Below are 22,667 nucleotides of genomic sequence, written 5' to 3'. Positions count from 1 at the left end.
TTTGGTATCTATAAAATTTCCCTTATTTTATAGTCTCTGATTCTGTCTTTTTTACACTTTTTTACAGAATCAGCTCATTGAGCTTTTCAGTTCTATTTTGCATCTAAAAAAATGGACTATCCCGTTTTTCCTGGGAAATGTCTGTCAGTCTGACACTGCTCTGAGGTGGTCCTAAGGACTCTGTCCCTTCCCCGGCCTGAAACATTACACTCTCCATCTGAGACACTCAAGCTCTGGGCTACCTTTGTTGAGGGTTTCAACTCTCCATAGAGATGCCTGCCTAGTATGGTTAGAAGCCAGAGAGCTGTGCCTTGAGGCTCTTTCCCTGGGGCTCTGCCCATTGATATCCCCCAGGGCTTTGCAGTGGTACAGGTACAGTGAGGGGGTTCTCCGAATATGTCTCCTCCTCTCTCAGGACCGATGTCTCATGCCCCTAACTATTGAGGTTCTTCGACAGATTCAGTTCACTGTTCCCTCTCTTGGCCTTCCTAGTTCTAGTCTTGGTGGCAGTGGGAGTTTTGCACTGGCCTGTTTTTGACATCGGCTGTGGCACTGGGAGTGGATTTGGAGGGATGAAAACCCATTCCCCTGCTGTACATCCCTGATTTATTTAGTCGAGGTTACAGAGCTCATTGCAGATGAGCTAGCTACCCAGAGAGGGAACAGATGAGTCACATTTTTACCTGGCTTGTCCCTTGCTCTTTGTTCTCATGGCCATCCGTGTGCGATGCTGCCAGTCCCTTCTATGCAGATGTTTTCTTCCAGAGTTGAGAGAGAAGCCACATCCTCACTGTGGTGCTGCCTGTGTTGTCGTTCTGCAGGGACTCTCAGTGGTAGTCTCTCTTCTCACTCAAGGGTCTCCTGTATTTACCAACATTGAGCTCTATGGCTCTTGACCCAAATTCAGTACCAGCGACATTACTGTAGCGGGGAGACAGCAGGTAGTCCCAGCTCAGTCATCCCTGGCTCCTTCTACAGGTTTTTGAGCATTTATTGTGAGGTTTTTGTGGTTTTTTTTTTTTTTTTTGTAAGCCTTAATTTTTTTTAAATAACTTGCTTTTCTTATATTTATTAAACTCATATGGCAATAGGATACCAGTACCTCCAAAGTTCTCACAATACTAAAGATAGCTTTCAAGTGCAAGGAGTAGCTAGGAAGGAAAATAACAAAGTAGATGTTGTCTAATCAAGGGAGAGGTCACTTTATTTTTAAAATGTTTTCATTAGGTACATTCCCTTAATATTAGGTAATCATAGTAGTTAGTGAAATAAAATATTTTTGCTCCACATTATAGGCCAGCTACCCTTCCCTTATCATATACTTTAGTTAATAGTTTTCAGCTTTGACTGTTCATTAGAATCAACCCAGGGAAAAATCTCATTAATTACAACTTCTCAGGAACATATCTGTCTTAATTAGATATTTCTGATTAAACACACCCACACACCTCCTCCCACCCCAGCCACTCAGGGTAGCTTCACAAGAGGAGATTTCTCATAAAGATTCAGGGGTATATATCTTGGAATCTGCAGGGAGGAAGCATAATTGGATCTCAGCTGACCAGAACTGAGAGAGAACTCAAAACCCAGGATCTTTGGTCTCTGGGTCTTTCTTTTTTGTGTCTCTGGCTTTCTTTGTGTCTTTGTGTCTGGGCCTCTGTCTCCCTCTCCCTTCCTTAGGTCCGGTCTGTGCTGCAGCCTCCCTGGGTAGGCTGCACTTCTGTGCCGTCTCTCCTCCCTCCCCTGTGACAGGCGTGCAGGTGTATGATGTGTTTCCCCCTCATCGTCTCCAGTACATGTGCTGTTTTTTATTCTTTAAGTCTTTGTTACTCTGTGTCTTTGTGTTTAATAAGGCATTTATGTCTTAGTGTCTTAGTCTGTGGGGCTGCACGTGTAAGGAAGTGCTCTTGTGTTCTCCATATCTGACTCACGGCCAGTACCTGTGATGGTGTGTCTGTTAGTCTGTCCAGGTGGTCTCCCAAGAGCTTATCTGTTTTATGCTCCTGCTTCTCTCTGCAGTGTCTGCAGACTTGGTGCCTGCTCGTCAGAGTATCATGCCCCAAATTGGTTTCTCTAGTCCCAGAGGCCTCAGAACTTTGTAGCTCCAAAGAATCACCATCTTTCCACTTGACTGTGTCTTAATTTGACCTTGTTTTTAGAAGCTTGTGATTTTGAAATAATGTTAGACTTACGAAAGTATTGCAAAGGTAGTATAGTTTCCCTTAATGTTGACATGTTCAGTAACTAAGTTGCTTTTATTCAAAGCTGTGTGCTTAACATTGGTACAATATTAGCTAAACTACAGACCTTATTTGAATTTTACTAGTTTCTCTGAATTTGAGTTTTTAAAGAAGGGAATCTGGCTCAGTTAGTCTCCACTTTCTGTATTTAGCTCAGTCCCTTGAGGGAGGGATGGCGGCTGCTGATCTGGCTGCTAAGCCCTCCTGTGAGGGCACTTGCTGGCATGGAAGAGAGGACGGAGCAAGAGCTGAGCATCCTTCAGGGTGTCTAATGGGATATCAGTTTACGGTGAAGTTCATCTTGAGTATTTTTCCTTACGTTTCCTGCAAATGGGAACAATTTTGAAGTATGATTACAAATACATTACAAAGTTTGTTAAATATATCATTTAAGTACCAGTGCATTAGAGAGCTTTAGCATTTTTGCAGGTAGTCATGTTAACAGAGAAAATACTGTCTGCATTTATGTTTAAGGAAATTATAAGTTTGTATTTATTAATGCCCTCCATTAACTTTTTAAAAAATTTTCTGCTGAGTCTAATTTTAACAGAAGTTGGAGTAGAATTATAAAGATTGATTTTTTCCCCCTCATAATTAAAATATACATGGCTATAAAATTTTAAGGTTTAGTTTACATTTCTTGATATCAAATACTTTGGCTTTTTTTATTGCCAAGTAATTGAAAAATTTAAGTTGTTTCCCTTAATTCTAATCTTCTTAGAAAATGTTATTACTTCTTGTTAATTCTTACTTCATCATTCTTAAAGCATCAGGATGACGCTTAATTGTATAATTAAAAGTAGTTAGTATAATACTGATGACACATTGCTAATAGGAAAATGTGTAACTTTTCTACATGATTTAAAACAACCAAAACTTAAATGGATTTTGTGCAAATGTAGTATTTCTGTTATGGATAGAATAGTCAATTGTTTTTTATAAAGTTTCTCTTATTCTCAGCTTTACTTGTTGGAGAGGCATGATGTCTTTACATTATTCTGTAGTAGCCTGTCAGCCATCAACTGCTGGTATAAAGCTACTTTTCAAATGAATTAGCCAGGTTACTTGGAAGTTTTGAAAATTGTAGTAGCCTGATGTTGTAATTGTCCTGTTCCTTCATGTGACTTAGCTTAACCTTACTGCTTTAGCTCAGCAGATATCTCTATAACGTTAAGGAACAGAGGAGATGATGCCTACAGAGCAAATGTGTATGGTGACTCTATAATTGTGCAACAGCACATCAGCATGGATGGAAGTCGATCTTACAAATTGAAAAGTGAAACAGGTTTGTTATGAATTTCTCATTTCATACAAATATTGGTAAATATCCAGTTAGAAAGAGTTAAGTGATTGTGCTGGTACCATTGAAAGAACACATCTCATCTTTTGAAGCTGCTTTCTTATAAGAGGGTTGTTCGGCTGCATGTATGTATATACTTAAATATAGTACACATAGTTGTTTTACCACAGGCCATTCTACAGCAGAACCATGATTAGCAGAATTTGGGTCTGTTTGAAACAGGCTAGGATACACTATTTTGATCTCACCTGCAGATCTCCGTTCACTCCTAGAGCTTCTATCACATGTGGAAAGAGAAGGTTAGCCAAAGATAGAAAAGGGCATGAAGGAGGAGGGGGTGGGTATAAAGAGTTACTGAAGAGATAGATGAGGAGGGAGAGAAGGTGTTCGGCTGTGGGAAGAAGAGAAACACTGTCACTGCACCTGTGTGCTGCTTTCTCTTCTGTACTGGTGTCATGGCTAGTGTGTCATCCTGCTTCATTCAGATGTGTGTATATTCAGTGGTACTTTCCTTGGTGACGCCGGGAAAGTGAATTAATATTTATATATAAATAATTGCTCATTTAAAAAAATGTATTATTGCCCTAGAAACAGTCTGGTCATTTTATGTTTTCATAACTAGGCGCCGTGGTTTCTACTAGGAAAGAAGAATTGATTGGAATTCTTGATCATTTTAACATACAGGTAATTGCTAAATTTGTGTTTCAGATGAATAAATACAACTGGCTACTTTTTTGTGTGATTTCATTTGTGGTGTAGAAAGAATTTAAATGGCCTCATATGAGTAAATTGACCACATGGTTGATATATATACTATATTGTTAGTAAAGTTCCTTAAAATTTCCTAATCCAGCAGGAGCCTTTAATACATAACATATCATCTTTAATTTGACAGAAACTCAAGAATGTCTGGTCTATACTAAATGTGTACAAATGTTAGTTTGTGCTAAAGTTTATATTAATAAAATGTATGTTATAAACTTTCTTTGCTTTCTGCTATCCCAGTCAGAATAGCATCTACATTTCCTAAACTCAGTTGCTAAATTTTTGTAGAAATTTATTCTAGAAAGATAAAGAAAGCATTTCTTTATGTATTTTGGAGTTATTCATCATACCTGTAGGAGACAAGGATGGAGTCTGTTCACTAAGATACTTTGACTGAATAATTGGACATAGGGCACATATAGTCCTGTAACATTAGCACTGGAATTGTTTTTGGAGGTCATCTAATCCAGACCCTTTATTTTGTAGGTGAGAAACTGGGAGCCAGAAAAAGTACATTTGCACTTAGAGTTGTCCAGGCGTGGTTACTGGTAGAGCCTGTACTGGGATGCAGGCATCCCTGTTCCGTTCTGATGCTCTGCCCATTGTATCACTCTGCCTTATTCCAGGATTAAGAACACCAAGAGCAGTCACCAAGGAAAAAGAACAGTTATGAGTCTGGGTCTCTTTCCCAGTTTGGTTTAGAACAAGTTGTCCAGAAAAACTTTCTGTAATGGTAGAAATATGCTGTATTATGGTATCTAGCTACATACAGCTCTTGAGTACCTGAAATGTGTGACTGAGAAATCAAATGCTTTATTGTATTTTATTTAATTTAAGTGTAAAATACTGCATGTAGCTAGTAGTTAGCATATTGGGCAACAGAGATTTAGAAAAATAATTAGTAAAATCTGGAGAGAAGCAGATCCAGCAAATAAATTTGAGACTAGAATGCAGGACAATTTGTTAAGCAAAATCAGGAAAAGGTAGGGTTTATGAATCATAGTTGTTGGGAGAATCTTGAAGGACATCTAGTATAGTTATCACACCCAACACTTAACCCTGTGTAGAATCTCCACCAAGTGTTCCTTCAGCAGGTACTTGAATGGATAGTGGTGAGAGAGTGACCTGTACCTGGGGCTTCTGATTCCTTCTGTAGATAACTGTGTTTACTAAAAAGGTTTTATTAATGGGAAAAGTTGAATAAAGTTTCCTTCAACATGTTTATTTTCTTTTGGGATATTTGAAGATTGTTATCATAACTCCTTTAGTCCTCTTGTATGATTCAGTAAACTAAAGGTTCAAGTTCATTGATCCAAATACAGAGGTCTAGAGCTACATTTACTAGTACAGTAACCACTAACCACATAGGGATAGATATTGAGCACTCAAAATGTGGGTAGTCCAAATGGAGATGAGCTCTAGTGTGAAATACGCACTGGGTATTGAAGGCTTAATGCAAAGAAATAACTCAATTTTCACATTGATTACATATGTTAAACTGATAATATTTTAGATATATTAGGTTAAAATATGTTATTAAAATTAATTTTACCTATTTCTACATTTTTAATGTAGCTACTAGAAAATTTAATTATACGTGTGGTTTGCATTATATTTTTGTTGGACAGTGCTGGTTCAGAGTAACCAGCTGGAAGGAGAGAATTTAATGTCTTTAAGGACCTGATGGTAGTTGTTCCCCATGCCTCTCCTTACCCTTTCTCTGAAGTTTACCTGTTTGTGCTTGCCTTTTGCTTGCTCCTGGGTCTCAACAGGTAAAGCTGCCAGGTTTTTAAATAATCTCTAGAGTAATATTGAAATTAGAGTCTCCATTTCAAGAGGATGTAGAAAAAGTAATCTGAACTTGGGTGAAGCTATTAATCCAAAGTTGGTAATAAACTGTCTGTCATTAAAGCTAGGGCATTGGGTCTTACTTTTAAGAAGTCAGATGCAGTGTGAAATTAAGATAGAACACAGTCCTTATAAAAAAATTATGTGGCAGTCAGAGTCTGGTCTACCTATATAATATGAAAAGTATGATATGTAGCAAGTTCTTTGTAACTGTATGTTTTTTATTACCTTAGAAGAGAAGACCCAAAATCTTACTTAAAAGAAAGGTTTAAACCAGTAGTATACTGAATAAAGTATGATCAGTGTTTTACAGATGGTAAAATGAAGGAGTTAAACATTTTATTTTCATTTATACTGGTTCTACATATTCTATACCTTACAAACAAGATTATTTTCTAACATGTAAATTACCCTGTTATTAACACTAAAGATACAAATAAGTGATCCTGAATCTTTTTGAAACAAGTTGAAAAAAAAAACTTTTCAGCTGTACTTTGAACTATTTTACAATGCAGTTACTTTAACTGTAATTTGTTAGCCAAAGGTAGTTTAATTTAAGCAATGGCTTGTTTAAAATGACTCCTCCTCCAAAAGATAGAAATGACTCCAGTATTTCCATTTGTTTTATAATATCCTCATGAAGAAATAATAGGAAATAGGAAATCTGAAGAACTGCCATATGAAAAATAAACAATACTTGTCATTATAGTTCTGATTAGAAGTAACTGAGTTGGATTTTTTTGTATTTAGTTGGAGGAAGTAACTAACTTGCCTGAGGCCACATAGGCGGTTCAGACAGAGCCAGATAAGAGCCCAGGTCAGCGGACTCTCATGCTAGAGCTTTTCCAGCTCTGTTGTCAGATGGTTACCCAGTAGCAGAGGAGTGATATTCTGTACAACAGGTGAAAGAAATGAAAACTTCCTAATAAAACACTTCTTTAGAGAGTTCTTGTGTTTGTGCCCTCATGTAATGACAGAGTATTTAATTTTGACTATAGTATTTATTTTAGTATCATGGAATTTTGAAATATTTTCTCCGTATTAAAATTTTCTAAGATTTTCCTCTTTGTATATTTACCCTCATGCACTAACCCTTGGCTAGTACTTAGCCTTCCTTATGGCACCATAGGTCACTTGCAATGTATATTTCAGTTCATTTTTCTTTCAGGCATCAAAGTGAAATATTTAAAGATAATCTTTTTTTGTTTGTTTGTTTCAGGTAGATAATCCAGTTTCTGTTTTAACACAAGAGATGAGCAAGCAGTTCTTACAGTCTAAAAACGAAGGAGACAAATACAAAGTAAGAAGCACTAAATTAAACATAAACTTAACCAAAAAGAATACATGTATAGATTAAACATACATACCGAACATTACTCTTGATCACAAAATAAATATTGCGTATTTTTTTAAGCTACTATTTAAAGTAATACTGTAGCACTAATTTAGGAAATGGTTCAAGTAAGACGGAAGCATAATTTTCTTGGTAAATCCTTGCTTTAACTTTCTGTCTTTTAATTCTGAGAGAGAGTGAATTATTCTGAGGGAAATACAATCTGAGGGAAATACAAGGGAATGATTGGCCATACTTACATAGTAATTTATAAATGTTAAATTGTTTAAAACTTTTTAAAAAGCCAACAAAATATTTGATACCACTGCAGCTTACAGTGTAACTTTTGAACGGGTTTTGGTATTTCCTGTGCTAAAAATTTACGGTAGGTTAATACCAAGGACACAGATGTTTTCTCTGTTTTCATATTTGCTTAAAGAATGGACTAACAGTGAAAATGAGCTTTCAGAATGGTATTCCATTACACCAAAAGTATTTTTTCACAGAGTTGTAAGAACTTTTGCAATGTATATATGAGCATAGTGTGTTAAGTAAATTTTGGGTTTAAAAGAAGACATGTTCTTTTGTGTTTGTGTTTACTTAAGTGTGCTTTTAATGCCTTTGTACATAATTGGTCTAAAAGTTTTTAGAGAACAAATCCTTTTTTTCAGAGTCCCGTGGACATTCACAGAGTCCTAACTGTGCTTTTCTTGTTGATGTAGTTCTTTATGAAAGCAACCCAACTTGAACAAATGAAAGAAGATTATTCATACATTATGGAAACCAAAGAAAGAACAAAGGAGCAGATAAATCAAGGAGAAGAGGTTTGTAAACACATAATGCAATTATTTTTTGAGATCAAATTCTTACAGTACTTACATCAGGTAGATGGTATTATAAAATTATGTACCTATATATCTCTATAAAACTAGTAGCATTTTCATAACACCCCATGAAGTATAGGAAGTGTGGTTTTTACATTTAGGCTATTTGTGAGTCTACTTTTTCTTTTATAGTAATGGGTGTGTCCATGTCATTATTGTTCTGATTAGTTCTTTAATTACTTTACTAGTGCTCACCACACTCAATTATGTACCATCGGTTTCCTACTGAATAGTCAGGTGAATGACCCCAAGAATCCTGATATGTATTTACCATTAAACTATTTACTATAAACTAGAGGACAGGACAGTATCTAACATGCTTATCTTTGATGTATGGCTGATCGACACCGCAGTAAGATACTACTAATTCTCCCTTAGAAGTAGTTCAAAAATGTAGTATTTCTTTTGATGGGAAAATAAGCGCACGCCTCACGCTGATACTGAACATAGTATGCGTTTATAATTACATATGGTAGATAACTTTTTTATTACACTGGTAAAGCGTTAACATTTTAAGCACTGATAGCTTGGTAGCAGCTGTTGCATTGGTACTCACTAGCTTGGCAGTTGTGCAAATTTGAAATCACCCAGTCCAGCGTGGCTTACTAACATTTGTTTTCACATCTGCTCTATTTTGTTCTTATGCTTTCCTCTTCAGAGTCCTGAAGAACCCACCTTCTCTCTGATACTCAGAGACCTCAGAGTTATAAGGCTTATGTTTCAGCTGTTTCTCCAGAATATTAAGTCCCCCCAATTTTTATGTGATTCTTTATGTTGTTCTTTTGTCATTTAGTCAAGTTTTATCCGATCAGTTGCTTTCAGCAACTTCTTAGCATGTTCTTTTGCTAAGATAGAATTGTATTAATGATTGACTCAAGTCAGATTTTTTAGATGTTACACTGACCTTTTTAATTCTTTGAGGGATACATACTTAAATTTGGGTTTATAGTTGTATGGGTCATTAAGTGAAAACTGAAAAACAAAGATGAGGTTGTTTATTTTTATTCCCCATATTACTTCTTCAAACCTGGAGTATTTGATCGTATACAAGGAAGTACTATAAACCTGTAGAATTAATGTAGCACTTTATTGGAGTATCAGTGTTATTACTGAGGAAAGGAAATATTTGCATACTCAAACAAATGTACATAGTGTATATTACATTTATTATTTTAAAAACAGTAAATCAGGACTCTGAAGAAATTTGTTTCAAACAGCTTGATGTTTAAACACCCGTTTTATAGTGTACTTTGTCATCAACGATTGAAGATATTTTGGTTATGAAGTTTAAGAAGTGTTTCTCTGTATCATGTAACAGAGCTTCTTATGGTGTAATATGCACTTAATAAGAACTTTTTTCTAGTTAATTAAATGTGCCATATTCTCAAAATAAACTCTGGGTTTGAATAGTTTAGTCTTTAGGAAATAGAATGTGAAGATTAGAAGCTAGAAGTCGTTCAGCCATCAAATAGTGAGTTCTGCCACATGCCTGTTAGCATTGTGCTTTGGCCATGACCATTTAATGGTAAATACATATTAGGATTCTTGGGGTCATTCACCTGACTATTCAGTAGGAAACCGATGGTACATAATTGAGTGTGGTGAGCACTAGTAAAGTAATTAAAGATTAGTTTATGCAGAAGCACTTAATAAGGTGCTAGCAAAGGGGGTTAGGGACAAGGCAGGGGCAATGGGAGGGGTATAGTTGTTAAGTAAGCAATGTTGAAGGTAAGAATGGAAGGATGCATAATACCAGGCAAAGGATGGTGAGAGTGAGGAACTGTGTTCCAAGAAATAAGCATGGTTTGGGGTCTTGGGCAAGAGAGCACATGGTGTTTTTAAAAAGCTGAAAGAATTCCACATTGGCTAGAGTGGAGAACACAAGAATGAGAGTTAAGAGGCCAGATTGAGGAGGACCTTCTAAAAGCTAAGGGCAGTAAAACACATGGAAGTAGATGAGTTGATTGAATGTATGTTTTCAGTAGATCACTCTGCTGAAGAAGAGGGTGAATTTCTGAAAGGAAGGAACAAATGTAGAGAGATCGGTGAGGAGGGTAGTATCATTGCCCAGAGAGATGATGATGCCATTGTGAGTTAGGGCAGTGGCAGTGTTGATGGAGAGAAGAACTTTGAAATGATTTGGGCTGATGTTATGTGGGACATGGAAGGTGATGATGAAAATGGAAGCCAGATTTGTGGAGCTGAAAATGTGAGGAAATGGAAGAGCTAGAGATAATTTCCGTGAAACTTGGATGGAAAGGGGAAGACGACTTTCCAAGGGGGAGGTGGTGCCCAGGGATGGATGGTGGTGATTTTGTTTGTAAGTAGGAAAGATAAGTTGGTAAAGATTTAAATGGGATAATGGAAAGGAGTCAATGAAGAGGGTGAAGTAGAAAAAAAAAAAAAAAAGGAAAGAGGATGAATAGGATGAAAAATCAAATAATTTAGACTTCCTGAGAAGGCAGAAGAGGGTGGGTAGGATCCAAATATAGGTAGGAGATACGGACTGGACTTCAGTATAATGAAGCCAACCTCTTTTATAGCAGGAGGAAGAGAAGACTGCTTTAAGCTTATATACAAGCTTATTGAAAGTTGGAGAGGGTTTCTTCTGGATAGCTTCTAGATTCTGTGAAGTAGGAGGCAGGGAGGATGAGTGAGCGGTTAGGATGGCTGGGGTATATGCGATTTGAAGAGAGTGATGACAGACTGAAATAACCCTGAAGAATGGGAAAGTGACTTGTATTGGGAAACACACTAAGGGCCACAGTGTAAGGCCCTAGTTGAACGTGGTAACCATGAACAAAGAGGAGAGGCTGTCTACCCAGGTGGGCAGCTTTAGAAGCTGTTTATGTGTCACTAGAGTTAATTTTTGCTTAATGATTTTATTGATAAATTATTAAGAGAAAACTTAGGTAAGAAAAAATTTAACATTTGATTTTTGGAAATAAATTCCTTGTGAGCCTTCCATGATCTTTGAAATGGTTCTGGGTTTCCTTTGCCCAGAGTGGTCCAGTATATCAGATAGGGAATTGAGAGAAGATGGGAGACTGAGTTTTCTCTGCACTTGTGTGGTCTTTAACCTTTTATTCCTTTTCTCTTCTTCATCTGAAGAGTGACAGAATTAATAAGATTATTGCACTTGGTAAAAGTATACCAAAGAACCAAAACTATTTTTATTATTGCTTTAATTAAAGAAGTCATTTCCTAGCAAATCTTTTTCACTACTTGTTTAGACAGCATATTCAAAAGAAATACATTTACAGAAAGTCTTGTGTTTTAAGTGTTGGTAAGAAATATATTCTTTTTTCTTATTTTAAGCGACTTACTGAACTGAAGCGTCAGTGTTTGGAGAAAGAAGAACGCTTTCAAAGTATTGCTGGTTTGAGTACGATGAAAACCAATCTAGAATACTTGAAACATGAAATGGCTTGGGCAGTGGTAATGTTCACTTAATTACTTATTCACATATGCTTGTAATATACAGAATATATTTGATTATAGTTAGTCTTTTATATAATTTGCTGTATAATTTCTTTTTTAGGTCAATGAAATTGAAAAGCAATTGAATGCTATCAGAGATAATATCAAAATTGGAGAAGATCGTGCTGCTAGACTTGAGAGGAAAACAGAAGAACAGCAGGTAATGATACTCTTTTATACAGATTTAGTAACTAGAATCTTACGAGAATGCTGATATTAGACTATTTATAATGTACAAAAGAAGCAGTTTCAACCTATATTTTTATCTGTAGCTGAATTTATTACTTAAGTGAAGCCGATTTAAACTCTTGTGCAAAGACCGTTATGGCAACTCTCTTTAAAAAAGAGTACTGTGTTTGGATATGCTCAGCCTGTCTGAGGCTAGGGATGTAGAACTGAAATTCATGCATGTGAACAATGGTACTTTGTTACGGACTAGAGATACTAAAGTATGAGGCTTTTACTCTTGGGTTCATTAAGGAGTAGAAACATAAAACAGCCTGAAGAATGAAGGGGTACTAGGATGATAGTCAATTAGAATAGCGTTAAACCTGAGTATCATGAAGTATTCAAATTCAGAACTGAACACAGCACCCAAAGATTGCTAGTGGAGCTTTCAGGGAACTGAGTGTTAGGGTCCAGAATCAAGATTGCCCATCAGAGGATTTCGTGTTGGTGGAGCACATATGGGACAAGTTGTTGGGTCTATTAAGGTTCATTTCAACCTGAGATCTAAGAGCTCAGGTAAAAACTGCTATTTATCTAAAATTTAGGAAACCCCTAAGAGTCTCCTACTTGGGCCTAGAGGTAGAAGTTGGTTGAGTGGTAAATAAAGGCAGTAATTTTCTGTCTGGCGTTTCCACGTGGATCTTTTACCATAGAGCCACTCTTTATGTTCTCCTTTTCATTCTCTTTTTAACAGCTTTATTGATACATAGTTCATATACCATACAATTCACCCATTTAAAATGTACAGTTCAGTGGTTTTTTTTTTTTTAATATATTCACAAGGATTCCTCTGCTGTTGTGCCAGAAGTAGAACGTGTAGCCTTTTCTTTCTTTATGGGAGCCGCCATGTACTCAATGTGGCTGACTTACATCTTAATATTTTGTTCTACTTAGCTTGGGAGTTTCTGGCTCCCAGGCTTGGTTGTAGTGCAGGGTACAATCTTCCCTACCTTGCTTTTTCTTGTCTACCCCTGAGATAAGCATATAAGTCTTTTTCCTTTGAGGGTTGTATCATTAAATCCATGAAAGGTAATAGATAAATATATAAAAGTAACAAAAATGGTGAAGATTTAGTGATCTCTTTAGTTTCTTACTCCTTTTTCTGATAGTAAATGGAAATTCAACCCCACCAACCTCTCACCTCAGATTTTCATTTTTTTGAGAATATTCTGAATTTTGCTAAATTCCTCTCAGCTTCGTTTCTTAGCTTGTCATAAGGCAAGATCTTAAGTTACTTTCCTTCTTAATTATTCCTCAGTCTGAAAGTGAGATCCAGTCTGATTAATAAATGCTCATTTTTTTTCCGAACGGAAAAAGGAGAATCTTGAGGCTGGGTGATACTTAGTTCTGTGGGGATGTGCTCTACTTAAGTGTATGGGCACGCTGTGTAGTAAATGGTCAATTTCTGGATAATAAGATATCTTATTATCTCTATCCTTCCCATCATGTCTTACATAAAACCTTTCACATAGTATATACTTATTTATTGATTATAGAATGACTTTTGAATGGATAGTTTCTGAAGAAATAGTGTCTAAAGCAGACTTTAAGCTTATATTAGCCTAATTTAAAACTGAAAATAGATACCTTATGTTTAGTTTGTGTAACACCTGTACCAACTTCAATTTTTATTAAAAAAAAAACATACAGATGACACTATCGATGTTTCAATAACAAAACTACAGTACCATCCTATAAAATGCTTCCTAAGTATCCTACATACTGACAATTCTCTGATCTGTATCTCCTATTCAAACTTTTTTCCTGAGCGCTTGATTCAGTATCTGTCTTCACATCCTCACCTACGTGTTCCGCACGTTCAGACTTGGCATTTCTAGTTGAGTAACTGTGACAGGGACTTTACAGCCCTCAAAACCTGAAGTGTTCACTACCAGGCTCTTTCCAGAAAAGATTTGCTGATCCCTGATCTAAGTAGTTCTTGTATTTGTCACTTCTAATCTGTTCCTATTGTCAGTGTCACATTTTGGTCCCTAATTATTTTTGCCCTAGAATATTACAGTAACTGCTTACTGAAATCCTTCCCTTTTTTTCCCTTCACCTCACCTCCTGTGTACTTCCAAGTGACTGAATGTGTACATTTATGTATGGACTTGGTCGTCTCTTGTTTCCCTGTTGTCTAGTGTAAGCTGATCATTACGGAGTTCAAGGCCCTTCCACCGCTCCACCTCATCTGCCACCACTACCTCTCAGTTTAAGCTCCAGATACATATTTACTTCCTAAAATAGGTTTAATGCCTTTCTACATGCTTTTCCATCTGGCTGTAAACATTTCCCCAACTTTTTTCTGGGACATTTTGATTACTCTCTCAAGTCGCAGCTCAAATGCTGCTTTGAAGGCATCCCTAACTTTTTCTGACAGATCTGTAGGTTCTTTCTCTGTGTTTTCACAATTATAAATATACATACCTATACATACCCTAATTAAGCATTACTGCATCCAGACTGTATGATCAATTTGCGTGTTTGTTTCTCTACAAAATTGTGTCTATCTCCTTTTAATTGTGTTACTTGAAGACAGTTGTTATTATGTCTTTGTATCCCCAGAAGATAGCACATTTGTTGCATAACTAAATTATATTTTAGTATCTTATATAATTATGTTTGTTTACCTAATTAATGTCTTGAGTTTAGTTGGAGTAAAATTAAGTTTATTATGAGATGTGAACTATATAGTTATTTTTAGAGAAAATGTATTCCAACAATGTTTTTTTTTTTAAAGGTCAGACTTAATGAAGCAGAAAAAAAATACAAGGATATTCAAGATAAACTAGAAAAGATTAGTCAAGAGACACACGCACGAGCACCAGAATGTATGGCATTGAAGGCAGATGTTACTTCTAAGAAAAAGGCTTATAATGAAGCTGAGGTGAGAGAAATTTTCCACTATTAAAAATTGCATATCAAATATAAATACTGTTCATTTATTTTTTTTTAAAGTAGAGGTTTTAGAATTGAGTAGAAACCTGTGTTGCTTTCAGAGTTTAAAAAAAAAAGTAATGATTTCACGTGGCCCTATGTATATACTTTGTTTTAAAAATACGTGTCTGCACGTATTCAGCCTCTGATTGGAAGACTTGGCACAAAAGTAGACTTGAATGGAGTATTCGTTTTTTCATTTTACTAAAGTGTGTCTAATTTTTTCAGGTTTTATTTAAACGTTCCCTAAACGAGTATAAAGCATTAAAGAAAGATGATGAGCAGCTTTGCAAAAGAATTGAAGAACTGAGAAAAAGGTACGATAGTTACTTTGCAGTTTTCTTGGTTACCTCATTTGGTAATAAAGTAATTCAGGTAAAATGCAGTATTTTATTTTCTGTATTGCTAAAGGAATTTTATCACATTGCTTTATGTTTTTAAAATGTTAGATTTTTTCATTTAATGTTTTTCACTTTGGATTATTTACCATTAGTGCCGATCAATCTTTGGAACCTGAGCGGTTGGAAAGGCAAAAAAAAATATGTTGGTTAAAAGAGAGAGTGAAGGTCTTATACGATCAAGAAAGTTCAGTCAATCAAGAGATTGAACAGTTTCAACAAGCCATAGAAAAGGACAAAGAAGAACATACCAGAATTAAGTAAGTGTCAACATTCTTAGATTTTTTTCCAGTTACTTGAAAATCATATAGTTTTCCTCTTTATGTTAAAAGAGAACACATTTTTTTGGTTGTTCTTCCTCATAATAAGAGGTTTTGGTTTTTTTTTTTTTTTTTGGTAAGGGATCTTGTAAAATCACTTTTCTAGTAAGACTTTTCTTAAACTTGTGGAGTTGGATAGTTTCTGGGATTTCTAGTCCTTATCACTATTGTATTTTTTTTTTCATGCGAAGTTTTGAGATCTTCTGACAATTTTCTCTGGTAATACAATTGTTTTCAAATAAATCTGCTTTTAGTTTTTAGGGTAGCTGTGTCATTCATTGGTATGCACGTGTTAGGGGATAAGACAATATTTCTCTACAGCTGCATCACATATCTGTTCTGTTTTTTCCACTTGTGTTTTTTAGGGAAGAAGAATTAGATGTGAAGCATACACTGAACTATAATCAGAAGCAACTGAAAGAACTGAAAGATAGTAAAACTGATCGACTCAAAAGATTTGGCCCCCACGTTCCAGCTCTTCTTGAAGCGATAGATGATGCTTACGGGCAGGGACATTTTACCTATAAACCCATAGGCCCTTTAGGTATTTGTCACCATTGGTCACGATATAATAAAAATTAGAAATACACTTTTATTTTCAGGAAGAGGTCTGTTGAATCTAGTTTTAAAACTCCGTTATTAAAGAACTATGCAGTTGCGTGTAGACTTTTTATGTATTTTAAGAAGTAATGATAAAATCATTTTAAGCTTTGTAACTTTCCTTTTGTATCTTTAAAGCATAAAATAGCCAACAGAAAGAGAACTTAGGAAAAGGAAAATTAGTTATCGGGTTGAATAATCTAGTTCTGATTTTTTTCCTGAATGAATAAATCAGTGAACTAATTTGCATGTAATCGATTACTAGGAAAATGCAGTGGTATCAAAATACAGTTAAAAGACCAGTACCACCTGAGTTTTGTGTAACCTTTATGAAATTACTTATCTTTTTAATTTCTATTTAGTTAGACAACATTATTTTTAAATCCTCTTCCAACTGTAAATCTGGGGTTATTTAGTTATCCTCGTATATACATGAGAAGAAAAAATCGAAGTTCTGAGGAGTTATCACTTAATTCTGTACATCATTAGGTGAAAATGATGCTGTAAATGTAAATATAAGTTGTCAGGTAAAGTACTATATAAGTACAGTATTATGTACTATATTAAGTATTTTAGTAATGTCTCTTCATTTAAATGAGAAAAGTACTACCTCTATACCAGGATCTGTTTCAGTCGATGAGGCATTTTTTTTCCCTCTCTAAATCTAAAATCCCAGTATTAATCAGTTTTACAGAAAATAATAAAGAATCTATAAACCTTTTGGCTTGATTTTCAAAACACCATTCAAAAGCTGGAACAGTATATACATACATCAGAAAAACACTGTTGACTTACATTAGAGTGGGACGGTTTTTCACAGGATCTGGTGGGTATTCCCAGTGTATCCAGTGAAATGGGGGTACTTCCCACTTGGTTAAAATAAGGTCTGTAGTATCATTTAAATTGCTTCAGATGAAGAAATTTTGAAGTCACTTATGAACTATCATTAGAAAAATAGTTTAACTACTATTTTAAGGTAAGTTTTTGTGGTCTTTTATAATTTTCTCTCGTTTTTAGGAGCTTGTATTCATCTTCGGGACCCTGAGCTTGCTTTGGCTATTGAATCCTGCTTGAAAGGACTTCTGCAAGCCTACTGTTGCCATAATCACGCTGATGAAAGAGTGCTTCAGGCACTGATGAAAAAATTTTATCTACCAGGGACCTCACGGCCGCAGATAATAGTTTCTGAGTTTCGGAATGAGGTGTATGATGTAAGACACAGGTAAGGCATCAGTAACTAAAAACTGTTTCTGGTTTTGCTTAGTCATGGGCAGACTCAGAAAGAATGAAAACATTTTTAATGTTAACCGTATCTACACTGATTTGTAAAATTCCATCCAGCTACGTCTTTAATTTGAATCTAGGTATTGGAGATACACAGATAAATGAGAGATACTCCCTTACACAGGGTCTGTTGTGAGGCACATACAGGTGGGAAATGGATACTGTGTAGCTTAGAAATTATATACCAATGAAGGAAATGGTGCAGACCTAGCCACGTTAAGAGGAAGGGTCGGAGGAAGAACTCTGACACTCGTTTACAGCTCAGCACTAGCTTGTCCACAGAGTCCATAAAGAGCTGTGACTGTTTTCTTTGATGACCCTAATAGACCATCTCAAGGGTATCATACCCACACGGGCCTCTTTGCTAGCTGCTGGCTAACCAATCACTTTACTTTTAAAAAGTTACGTGTATATGTATTCCTATTCCCAGACAACGTTTTAAATTTTCTTTTCTCTCTCACCTCCATTTTTTTCTGATAAATCCTATTTTTGCTTTTTTCAATTAAGTCTAGTGACGTGTGCCCTGTATTTGAATAAATTTGTATGCAGACACTACACCGGCACTCATTTATTCTCTGTCAGCTTCAATAAAATTCCATCACAAGATGCAGAAGTCGTTCAGATGAGGGAGCAATTAAATGTTAGTAGATAGGTTAGAGAAGAAATCAAAGAAGAGAGAATAAGTGATCAGTCTTCTAATTGATGGGTTTGTTAAGTGGTGGAAAGGGTTAATTGCCTTCTAGGCAAATAGAACTCTGTGTGAAATGTGTATGGAGATACGGTGTCATAAGTTAATTATGCAAAAAATACCATTTGCATTATTGATAGGAAGGAAAATATTAAAAGATGTTTAGGACAAAATCAATAAAACCTGTTACTTGAATGTAAAAGAAGGAAGAATTGAGATTAAGAGCTAGATTTCTGGCTGGAGTGACTAATTAATAGATGTGCCATCAATTAATTTAGGAGACGTGTAAGAAGAAAAGTGGGTCTGTCAAAGGTAGGTAAGTCTTGTTTTGGAATTATTGATTTTGAGCTTTTAGGCTAGAAATAAGTATTTGGGGATTAGAAGTGTAGTGTTTTCTCTCACTGCATGAGAATTCGAACTTATGTTAATTTCTAGTTTTGATCCCAGGTTTCTGAAAATGTGATAAAACTGGAATTTCTATTGTGCTGCCAGACAACATCGCTTATGGTATAAACGACCCCTGACAAATTAGTTGCACCTGGACTAGGAGAATTCTAAACACCTAGTGGGATTGCCAGTGTGGTGACATGTCATTGGGCATTTCCCTATGAGGACCTTGAAAATTGTGAGGTGGTTATGAGAGATCCTGACATCTGTGTAGAATGTATCCTCCCTCCTGCCCCTGGGCCTTTGGGGGCCCAGAACAGTAGTTCCAGACAGCTACATACATGGTCTGCTCTACATGAACTGCTGCGTGGTTGCCCATGAGTCCTGGCACTGCCCTGCTGGCATGTTGTTTCCCAGCCATTGTATTCATCTCTTAGCAGTATACTGAGTGTGACTAATAGTATCCTGTGAGGGGTGCAAAGGTGAGCTAACTTTGTACAGTGTAATGTCACTTTTCTTGGAAGTAGGTGGATGTATGTGTTGAGAACGAGGTCCTCAAGGAGCAGGGTAAGAGGTTTGGGAGAATGAGAGAGGAAGCTAACCCAAAGTCCCTTAAGATTCAAACACCTAGTGGCTGCTGGAGTTTTCACTAATAATGTTGGGTTTTTCGAATAAATTTGAGTGGAGAATGTATACTGTCGGATTAATACTGCATTAAAATTTTTTAGAGAGGGTGGGTATCACAGAAGAAGAGGAGGGAAGCAATTGAGGAAGTGCTAGTTGGGAAAGTATTTAGCAGTTGGCCATGGGTTTTAGGCTAGGTGAGGAAGAAGGTGAGGACTGGGAGAAAATCTGTAGTTCGACGTTGGTCGATTAGAGAGTGGATTTACCAGGCATGATAAGGCTGGAAGGGTGCCAGGTTGTGGTGGAATAGGAAGTTAGGGTGTACTGGGAGCAGGTCTGGGGGATGACAAAGTCCACGTCATTTGGCTGTAAGAGGAGGTTGAAGTGAAAGTTGTGAGGAAGTTGGATACTAATCCTTTTGACTATTGACAGGATATTGACAAGTCTTGGGTCAACTTTTGCAACATTTTAAAGGAGTGATTTTTTTTGTGAAGAATTTTATCAGTATAAATTGTTTCAGATGCTAAATTTAAAAATTTGGGCATCTTATTTTAATGTAGAAAAAGAAAAGTGAAACACTAGTAGACTTACAATGAATCAGATATATTAGACTTAAGAAGATAACCTCAACCAAGGTACGTAGGAAAGTGCCTCAGTTTCTGGGAGACAGTGGGGAAATGTAGTTTTCCTTCCTATCAAGATGGCCTTGTTTCCTGACTTTGTAGGAAGCAGAGGCCACTGAACTCCTCAGCCTACTGTTGCCCGCCACTCACCATGTCTGCATTTGTACTTTTTGCTGCATCTCAACACAAGAGATACTCTTTCTTGCTAAGGCTATTCTGCTTTTGCTCTGAATTGCATACTTTCTTGCCTGATTCATGAACCATTTCTTTAATTATTTTGACTCAACTCTCTAAACTTTCCTACTCCATTGACTTCTTACCCCTTTTAACATCCTAGGTCACTGATCTGTCTCTCCCATCTTAAAATCAAACTCCTCCCAGAGTAACTGTGCATTCACTTCTTGACCCACTGCTCTCTGGCCCCTGAAATATTCATTATGTTCTCCAGTTATTTCTTTGTTGCCAAATACGATAGATACACATGTCTATTTTTGTTTATTTGTTTACCGTCTCTTAGGTATTAGATACTGTTAAACACACCTTCCTTGAGACCTTGTGCTCCTTGGTTACTGTGACGCTACTTCCCTGGTTCTCCTGCCTCTCAGATGTTCTCAGCCTGTTCTGTAGGCCTTGCTCTGTCTCCCGCTCCTTTCATTCTGGTTCTCACAGCTCTGTTGTTGGTTTGTTGTCACTTCTTAAAAAGGCCCGAAATCTTAAACATGTTTTTCTCTGTATTTAATATGATTGTGGTATTTTTCCCTTTTACTTGGCTTTAGAAATTACGTTTTTATTAAAGATTTCTTTGAAGCTTAATGAGGACCATCGAATCAGTCTGTCCTGTGATACCTCTTACCAGTGAGGCTCATCGTGCTTGCCTGGAGTTTGACACTGCAGTTTTCCTGTGTCCCTCCCTTCCGCTTTAGGCTTTCTGCTTTATGTTGTTTGGTGAGCCTGTTTCATACGGTCCTTTCCTCGTCTCACTACTGGTATGTCATTGCTTCTATTCTTTTCTACTTTTAGTTCCCCTAGGCTGATCTTATGGCATCTCTCAGCATGCAACTAATTGTAATATAAACCAATATGAAGTACATCCCAGGGAAGTTGAGCAAGAGAAGGGGTGGCCGACGTGGCGCTTTGGAGCAGGCTCATCTAGCAGGTGCCTGCTCGGGAATAGGTGCTCCTTCCCAGCACGGAAACCTGCGCTTTCCGTGGACTGGCCAGAGGCTGCGTTTCACCACAGTCTCCTGCCACGTACCCTCCCTCTTAGACTCTCGTTCCCTCTCCCCTCGCCCCTCACTCCCTACTTTGTTTCACTGATACCGCTTGACATTTCTAGAGCACCCACCTGCTCTTCTTTCCTATCTTTGTTATTACTTCCACTTGGACTCTATCCTAAGGTAACTATCCTATTTCTCTGCCTCCTTTTACAGGAGAAACTCCTCAGAAGAATTTTCTATGTCTCTCATTTCTCTCTTCCCCTTCTTTCTTGAACCTCCTTCACCCCATACCAAAGCAGCTCTTGTCAGGGCACCAGCGAGCCTTGCTGGGCTTGGTCCTGCCGTCTTCCTTCCTTACTGCTCGCTCATTTGACCCTGTTGATCATTTCGTTCTTCCCCTAACACTTTTTCTCTTGATCCTTAGGACCTCCCTCTTCTGGTCTTCCCAGATCTCAAGATGTTCTTTTTTTAATGTCTGGCTTATTCCTTCTCACTTGGGGACCTTTCATGTCAATGTTCCAGACCTCTTCTCATGTGCACCTGCTCCCAGCACTGAGTCCCCGGGTGAGCTCATCCAGTTTCATAGCTTTAAGAGTAGTCCATACACTGATGATGACCAGACTGTATTTCTAGTGGGGCTCTTTCCTCTGAGCTTCTGAATCATACATCCAGTTTGTATTTCCCACTTTGATGTCCAATAGACATTTCAGATTTAGCATATCTAAAAGCCAAATTTCTGATATCCACCCTGAAACCTGCTCTTCCTGTGGTCTTCTTCATCTCCATTTTTCAGTTGCTCAAGCCAAAACCTCAGCCATCCTTGCCTTCTTTCAGCCATTCCACATCCTATTGGCTGTACTTTAGAATATGGATCCAGGATCTAAACCCTTCTGCAGTGACCACCCTGCTTCAAGCCATTCACATGCCTCAAGCGAGTATTGCAAAGGCTGATCTTCCTGCTTGTGGTTCCCTTCCGCCCACACTCTCAGTATCCCAGCCAGAGTGAGGTCAGATCATGTCATTCCTCTGCTCAAAGTGCCCTGTACGTTCCCATCCTCTTTAGGCCTTGCTGCAACCTCTCAAGCCCACGTGACGTGTCCTCTTGTCATCTCTCTTGTCTTTGTCTCCAGACGTGCCCCCTGCACTGCTCATCCACCACAGCAACCGGCCTCCTAGCTTCTCCAGCAACCCTTTCCAGGGCCTTTCCAAGTGCTGTTCCCTGGGCTTTTCAGGATGTAGATGTGACTGTCCCATTTCCTCAGATGTCTGCTAATTGTCACCTTAGTAAGGCTTTTCCTGACCTTTTTTTCTGTGAAAAAGCACTGTATGCCCCCTTTTCTTGATTTCTGTCTCCCTTCAATAGAATGTAAGCTCCATGGGGAGAAAGATATTATCTGTTTGTTCCCTGCTGTCTCCTCATCCTCTAGAGAGTATCTGGCACATAGCAGGTGCTCAGTCAGTACATGCTGAATTAATGAATGAATAGGTGTAAAACATATATATACAAAGAT

General features: G+C 37.2%; 1 protein-coding gene across 4 annotated transcripts in view; it reads left to right on the top strand.

Moving 5' to 3' along the window:
- SMC6 (structural maintenance of chromosomes 6) overlaps nucleotides 1-22,667 on the top strand; it is a 73,660-nt gene that overhangs the window by 14,588 nt on the left and 36,405 nt on the right. For all 4 annotated transcript variants that reach the window (XM_032497070.1, XM_032497069.1, XM_032497068.1 and 1 more), the window contains exons 5-15: nucleotides 3,389-3,525; nucleotides 4,163-4,224; nucleotides 7,373-7,453; nucleotides 8,209-8,310; nucleotides 11,689-11,808; nucleotides 11,912-12,010; nucleotides 14,819-14,965; nucleotides 15,244-15,332; nucleotides 15,509-15,673; nucleotides 16,099-16,277; nucleotides 17,351-17,555. In XM_032497070.1, coding sequence (XP_032352961.1) covers nucleotides 3,389-3,525; nucleotides 4,163-4,224; nucleotides 7,373-7,453; nucleotides 8,209-8,310; nucleotides 11,689-11,808; nucleotides 11,912-12,010; nucleotides 14,819-14,965; nucleotides 15,244-15,332; nucleotides 15,509-15,673; nucleotides 16,099-16,277; nucleotides 17,351-17,555 — 1,386 coding nt within the window. The remainder of the gene's footprint in view (nucleotides 1-3,388; nucleotides 3,526-4,162; nucleotides 4,225-7,372; nucleotides 7,454-8,208; nucleotides 8,311-11,688; nucleotides 11,809-11,911; nucleotides 12,011-14,818; nucleotides 14,966-15,243; nucleotides 15,333-15,508; nucleotides 15,674-16,098; nucleotides 16,278-17,350; nucleotides 17,556-22,667) is intronic.

This window comes from Camelus ferus, chromosome 15 (assembly GCF_009834535.1).
Source record: "Camelus ferus isolate YT-003-E chromosome 15, BCGSAC_Cfer_1.0, whole genome shotgun sequence".
Taxonomy (NCBI): domain Eukaryota; kingdom Metazoa; phylum Chordata; class Mammalia; order Artiodactyla; family Camelidae; genus Camelus; species Camelus ferus.
Note: the sequence above shows the minus strand (reverse complement) of the source record. Positions and strands in the feature narration are given on the sequence as shown.